We start from the raw sequence: 6,024 nt of genomic DNA, 5'->3' as shown, positions 1-6,024 counted from the left end.
ACAACTCGGGTCCAAGAAAGGGACCTCCTTAAGGCTTACCCTTCTTAAGGCTTACCCTTCAAGGAAAGGGAGAGAATTTAGAACTGTGTAGGCCTCATTTTCGGCTTAAATAAAATGACGTCACCAAAATCTTCAGTTGGTGGAGATGCGATACGCATGGAAGATTTTGCCTGCCACTTTCCTACCGGCTGCGCCAGTCGTGCAGCCCCAGCGCCGCACGCGTGGTTGCCTACCACCTGATGCTCCCGGTCGCCGCGTGCACAAGCGGCACAGATTTGACCGGCTACGCGAAAAGCTTGAATGCCAAGCAAAAGCAAATGTGAGAGATTTGCCTTGACACTGAAACTGACTGCGTGCATTACTATAACACACTCACATCGAAAGAAAGAAGAGCTGATGAACAAAGGTTCTTCCTTCTCTTCCCCGCAGCCTTCAGCGCCTTTCCCCATCTGGTGGGTTCTTTTCTCACAGGTAACTCTCTCTCTCTCTCTCTCTCTCTCTCTCTCTGTGTATGTGTCTGTGCGCGTAATCGCGATCTCTCATTGCGCTTGGAAGAAACCCATCAGAGGACTTCTTCCCTTACGGCTTCTTACTCTTTCAGGAGTGTGTGTGTTTTGACCGCCTCCGAATGGCTTGTTTACTCTGCAATTCCTTTCTCTCTTCAGGTCTGCTCGATTGGATCCTTAGTACCCACTAGCATGATTGTTGTTCTTTAAGTAGCCAAGAGCCCAACTCACATGATATTGGCAATTGATCGAGGAGCAGTGTTAATTAGCAGCTTCGATCCAATTTGGTTGGAGACAATCAAGCTTTGGATTTAGCAGCAGAGAAATAAAGTTAAGGCCACTGTAGACCTCTGAATTGTTGCGTTTGGTTGACCGTGCCGGTTGAGGAGCATAACTACTTGCTTCCTGCTTCTGACTTACATCCAATCTCAACAGCTTGCAATTGGGTTTGGACAGATGCCTATTTTGTGTCAGAGGAATCATTCGCGGATATAGTTTGAAGACGGGGTGACATCGAATGTGTGCAATGGTGAGCCCCAACTTGCACAAAAGTTTGTTAGGGGCCACAGAGAGTGGCAGCAATGATGTGCATGTCCTTGCTGTTGATGACAGTGTCATAGATCGTCGGGTCATTGAACATCTTTTGAAGACTTCAGCATACAAAGGTCTGCCTCAGTAACACACTGTCTATTTTTTGTAAGTGATTGCACTAGTGGCGAGAATATTGAGGAAGTTAGTAATACATGTGCAGTGTGTCTGTTTGTAGTTTCAAAGCATATCAAGAAAGATTGTGGCACTTTTAACTCTTGTGTTAGGCCCATTTCATTGAGTGAAAGTCATTATAGTGACACCAGTGTTGCAGTGATTGACGGGTGTATCCGACGAGGTAATAAAGTTGCAAATTATGTAGGAGTAGCTCCTGTGATAGACAATTAAAAGCTCAAGGATGTGCTTATAATAATGGGTAAGGAGCAGCAACGAAGCTTTGATAAGTTTAACATAGCTTTAGCTATGGCTCTTGTGTTAGCCAATGGCCATTGTGGATCCTCACCAACCTTTTGTGTCGGAAATCGATGCTAGTGATAGAAGAGAAATGATATACCTCTACTTACTTGAAATGTTCAGACTGAGATGTAGTGATGACTCCCTCAAATTGGAATTAGCAGTGTAGATAGCCAGAGAAAGCACCACCTACTGGCTAAACCATGATGGAAAGGCAGGGCTGAAAGGAAGTTGAAGGTTTGAAACCACATCTGCATCACTACTCATTCGCATTATCTCCTCATGTAGGTATGACCTCAAAATGTCTTCATTGGATGCCTTGGCCAATGCCAAAAAAAGACATGTTTGGGCCTCAGTTTTATGACATATCTTGTATTTGACATTATCTTGCCATATTTCACCTCAAAAGCTCAGCAACTGCCTGTTTTGTAATTTGGGCGAGTATTACAAAGTTATTTTTGTTGCACTCAAGGAAATGGCAGAATTTTTTTGATTCTTGTACTCACCAGAACTTGAATTTGATCCACAGTCACTGCTGTTGATAGTGGTAGAAAGGCTTTGGAGATCCTTGGTGTAGGTGAGATCCATGGACCTGTGAGTTTCAGTGTAGGCGCAGATCCACATTCATTATCAACTGACATTGGCACGCCCAAACAAGTACATGTTCTCTCGACATTGGCTTCCCTTGATAACCATTTGGTTTGTCAAGTACCCTAATTTTATTCACCAGAAGGCTTGTTTTCTCTGTCATCAGGGAGCTGATGATGAGGTGAACCTCATCATAACTGACTACTGCATGCCTGGCATGACTGGATATGACCTCTTGAAGAAGGTTAAGGTAAGCAAGAAAGGAAGGTTAGGGCTTCAATTTATGAGCAGATGGAGTGCTCAGTGTGTCTAGTATCTAAGTTGCGTGTGCTCTATTTCGACAGGGAACAAGTGCTTTGAGAGAGATACCTGTTGTTATCATGTCTTCAGAGAATGAACCAAGTCGAATTAGTAGGTAAATGATTATTAATGTATTGCTTCTTAATTACTCATTGCTACACTCTAGGCAGACACATCCTAAAGCAGATAGAGGAATGTGCGGTCACATCTTTGCTAAAATTTTCCCTATAAGAGTTTTTGTTTCTGTCAGCAGATTTTCCCCCTAGAGTTTTCGTTTCTGTCAGTGCCAACCTTGATCATCACATCAAATCAATAAGAAACACATCACATTTGATTTAGTTGAGTAACATCACACTAATGTAGTTTTTCTTTGTACATTGCCTAATAGCTGTCTCGCTGAGGGAGCGGAGGAGTTTCTCCTAAAGCCCGTGCGACTTGCAGATGTGAAACGCCTGCGAGGTCATGTGCGACATCCACAAAATATTCTTGTCACTTCACAGGAGGCAAACTCTTCAAAGAGAAAGGGATGACACTGAGATTGCAGAAGCCTTGTCAGACAGGGATGCTCGGACGGTCTTGCAGTCACTTGGGGGGATGGCTTTCTGTTGCTTTGTAACAAGTGAGCGCACGCGAGTATTAGGAGCTTGTCTCATGCCCTGATTCAGATGTCTTGCCATCATAGTCCATATGCCTGAAGGGCCCTTTCATATGTATGTATGTTTGCACAGTGATGAAAAGAGGCTAGAGAGACATGGATTGTGGGGGCTATATGTACTTTGAGTTAAATAACTTCCTGCAGGCGAAATTAGCCAGTGCTCTGTAGTTAGAGCTTGTCACCTTACTCATCTTGCCAATAAATCAAAGGTCCGACATGAGCACTCATCTGCCCCTCCCCTAACTTCATCTACGGGCTCCATATTGACAACCCTAATATAGTGCTGCACTCACTTACTATATAAATGCTAATGCTTTGTAATGGCTATGTTGTGTCAACAAAGACAAGACTGTTGGCGACATATCCTCAGTACGGGTTGGTAGCCATTGGATCGACGATGGAGGTTGTCATGTGGTAAAAACTAATCGTTGGATGTCGAGATTATCGTTGCACTGAAATACTTATCTTGCCTAATCTCGGGATGCTCCACAGCTTCGCACCAGGGTTTTGAACCCTCACCATTAGGGTGAGCCCAATGCCCTGACCCCATGCTTCTCCACGTTTTAGGTTTGGGGTCGAGGGGTTATAAATCCAAAAACGCTAATTTCAAGATTAAAACTAATCTTGGACTCCAAGAATAGTTTTAAAGATTTCCGCATGAAATGATGGGGTCCCCATTGCAAGGGGACTATTGATGCCATGCCTGATATTATTAAAGCTTTGCAAGCTACTCCAAGGAAGTAATGGTAGGGATGTTTCATTCACATTCATTTAGAGTAGGTGGCTACATGGGAGACTATATTGCTACAAGAAAGGACAATAAGATTTCAGGAGAAATACGGAAGTATCATTTAACGAATGGGTAGCAACTATGAGATTTGGCTTGCTATCGTACCTACATCGGTAGCTGCCCAAGCATTTTCAAGTGGGTGGTTTGTCTACCAAGCAAGATTGATAGCCACTACTGTAGGCCTACAACTTGAGAGGAGAACGTTGGCTCACTTCCAAGAGCCGTTAGGCTACATTGAAAACGAGTTAGCCACCAAGTTAGCCATTATGGTAGACTAGTAACGTTCTAAAATGGAAGAGACCAAGCTACTCAATAGCCACTAGGATACTTTCAGACGAGCAATTTTACTCCGGTGGTTACCAAGATAACTCTCGAATAATCGAGTTATTGTGGTAACCACCATCCTAATCTAGGAGCCACCCACCATGCTACTTTGGTAACTTGTTAGCTATTTTGAAGAAACCCCCCATGTGATTAGGCATGGAAGCTATAGGCACCATGCAACTTGGATCCCCCTCCCCCTCCTCCCTCCGCCCTTTTTTCCCCTATGTGGGTGTGTGTTTGGAGTTCAAGCTTGAACTCAATTTTTGATTTAGGTTTTTTGGGTTTGATTTAAATAATGGGTTCCCTTTGCATGTCGTGTTGTCGTCCCATCTTGTAGCCCTCTTTAAGGAGGCCGTTAATTAGCAATTATGGATTTGGACTAGTCTCCTTTGCACATGGGACCTTGGTGAGTGGCAGTGGCCTTCTAAGTAGACTAATTGAGGGAGGCTTAGTCTCTTTTTGAGTACATTGCCCGTAGTGGGTGGTAGATACTTCAAGGCCTTTAGCGTACCCCTTACCATTCTCTTCATTTCTCACCAACCAAGGCATTGGTCATGATAGGAACTGTCTCATGGTTCTCTATCGTAGTTTTTCTATCCCACCCCTATTGTGTAATTCTTGCAAACAATGCACTCGAGACACCTTTCTTGAAGAAAGTGCACTTCGAAGAAGGTGCTATGTGAATAGACCACACTTACTCATCAATACATTTTTATTTTTTATTTGGCAAATACAACAGACTTGGCATACACATGGCCCAATATACTCCCTAAGCATGTCTTCTAATGTAGCATTTTCTCTCAAAAATCAGCATCCTACTAACTTCCATATCTTGCAATCAATGTAGTCTAAGGCTGTTCTTTTCCATAAAAAACATGCCAAAAAGAAGTGCTTAATTCATCCATTGAGAGTGACAAATTTGATGCCATTATTATGAATGTTTTTGCCTATGTCAGCCTTTTACATGATGTCAGGTGCCCTCATAACTCATGCTAGGTGATTGCAACAAGAGTGAAGCTTCATCTTTGCATTCGTTGAAATTAGCCAAAAGCTTTCTAACCTTGTCCAAAATGGACATATCTTTCATTCAAGGTAGTCCAGGAGAGAGCACGCCGAAAACTTGTGTTTTCAAAAGTATGCAAACATGGAAACCAGCATCCCCTAATTATCAAACTAATGGGGAAATTTTTGCCCTCTCCCTCTTCCAAATGCAAGGTTAGGTGATCATATTCAAAGAAAAACCCTCCGTATAGTATTCGTAAAATAGACAATATCCAAAGCATGGAACTTGTCAATAACTTATTGTGCTTTCATAAATACAGAACATACATGTCAATCAAAGCATTGCTTGCAAGATGTTTTTGAATAGCTCTTGCTATCAACTAATCTTTGCCAATGTCAAGATCTTGCATAATGCCACATGCTTTCAAGTCGCAAGCACATGAAATCGTCACCGGAGATTATCCCTCACCTTCATCCGATGAAAATAGCAGAGTTTAGTTGCTATATCTATGTTACCGTAATGCCTGTGGCAAACACGTTGACCATAACATTGCCACATGCGGTATCTATGTTAGCATACCACTTAACTAACAATCTTAGTATGAGTTAATTTTCCCATGTCAACGTCTTACATGATGCCACATGCCCTTGAAACGCAAGCATAGGTGATCAAGAGAGAAGCCCCATGCATTTGCTATAAATAGCACAAAGATTCTTTGCCCTATACTTATTAGAATGTTTTGCAATCAACATAGCTCAAGTGATTGTATTGTGCAAATGGAACTTGTCAAAAACTTGTGCCTTTAAAAAGTATGCCACACTTGAAATAAATGTCCACTAAAGCTTGACCCACCACA

At 42.6% G+C, this 6,024-nt stretch overlaps 1 protein-coding gene across 2 annotated transcripts; it reads left to right on the top strand.

Moving 5' to 3' along the window:
- Nucleotides 1-256: 256 nt before the first annotated feature.
- Nucleotides 257-3,378, top strand: LOC147433771 (two-component response regulator ORR3-like). 2 transcript variants are annotated; one of them, XM_086490382.1, is made up of 7 exons: nucleotides 257-471; nucleotides 666-836; nucleotides 963-1,171; nucleotides 2,038-2,165; nucleotides 2,263-2,346; nucleotides 2,441-2,511; nucleotides 2,785-3,378. In XM_086490382.1, exons 3-7 carry the CDS (start codon nucleotides 1,024-1,026, stop codon nucleotides 2,924-2,926), a joined length of 573 nt encoding a protein of 190 aa, XP_086346508.1. In that variant the 5' UTR covers nucleotides 257-471; nucleotides 666-836; nucleotides 963-1,023; the 3' UTR covers nucleotides 2,927-3,378. The 2 variants fall into 2 exon arrangements, with proteins under 2 accessions (XP_086346508.1, XP_086346507.1); XM_086490381.1 differs by having other exon boundaries at nucleotides 268-471; nucleotides 666-1,171.
- Nucleotides 3,379-6,024: the final 2,646 nt, after the last annotated feature.

Source organism: Adiantum capillus-veneris, chromosome 19 (genome assembly GCF_014529385.1).
Source record: "Adiantum capillus-veneris isolate H3 chromosome 19, ASM1452938v2, whole genome shotgun sequence".
In the NCBI taxonomy this organism is placed as follows: Eukaryota; Viridiplantae; Streptophyta; class Polypodiopsida; order Polypodiales; family Pteridaceae; genus Adiantum; species Adiantum capillus-veneris.
Note: the sequence above shows the minus strand (reverse complement) of the source record. Positions and strands in the feature narration are given on the sequence as shown.

What these genes read in the sequence shown, in the direction of transcription:
- LOC147433771 (XM_086490382.1), top strand. Translation starts at nt 1,024, where the DNA reads ATGTGTGCAATGGTGAGCCCCAACTTGCACAAAAGTTTGTTAGGGGCC. An exon ending in GAAGACTTCAGCATACAAAG is followed by an intron (nt 1,172 to 2,037) that starts GTCTGCCTCAGT and finishes TTTGATCCACAG; the next exon opens with TCACTGCTGTTGATAGTGGT. An exon ending in ACATTGGCACGCCCAAACAA is followed by an intron (nt 2,166 to 2,262) that starts GTACATGTTCTC and finishes CTCTGTCATCAG; the next exon opens with GGAGCTGATGATGAGGTGAA.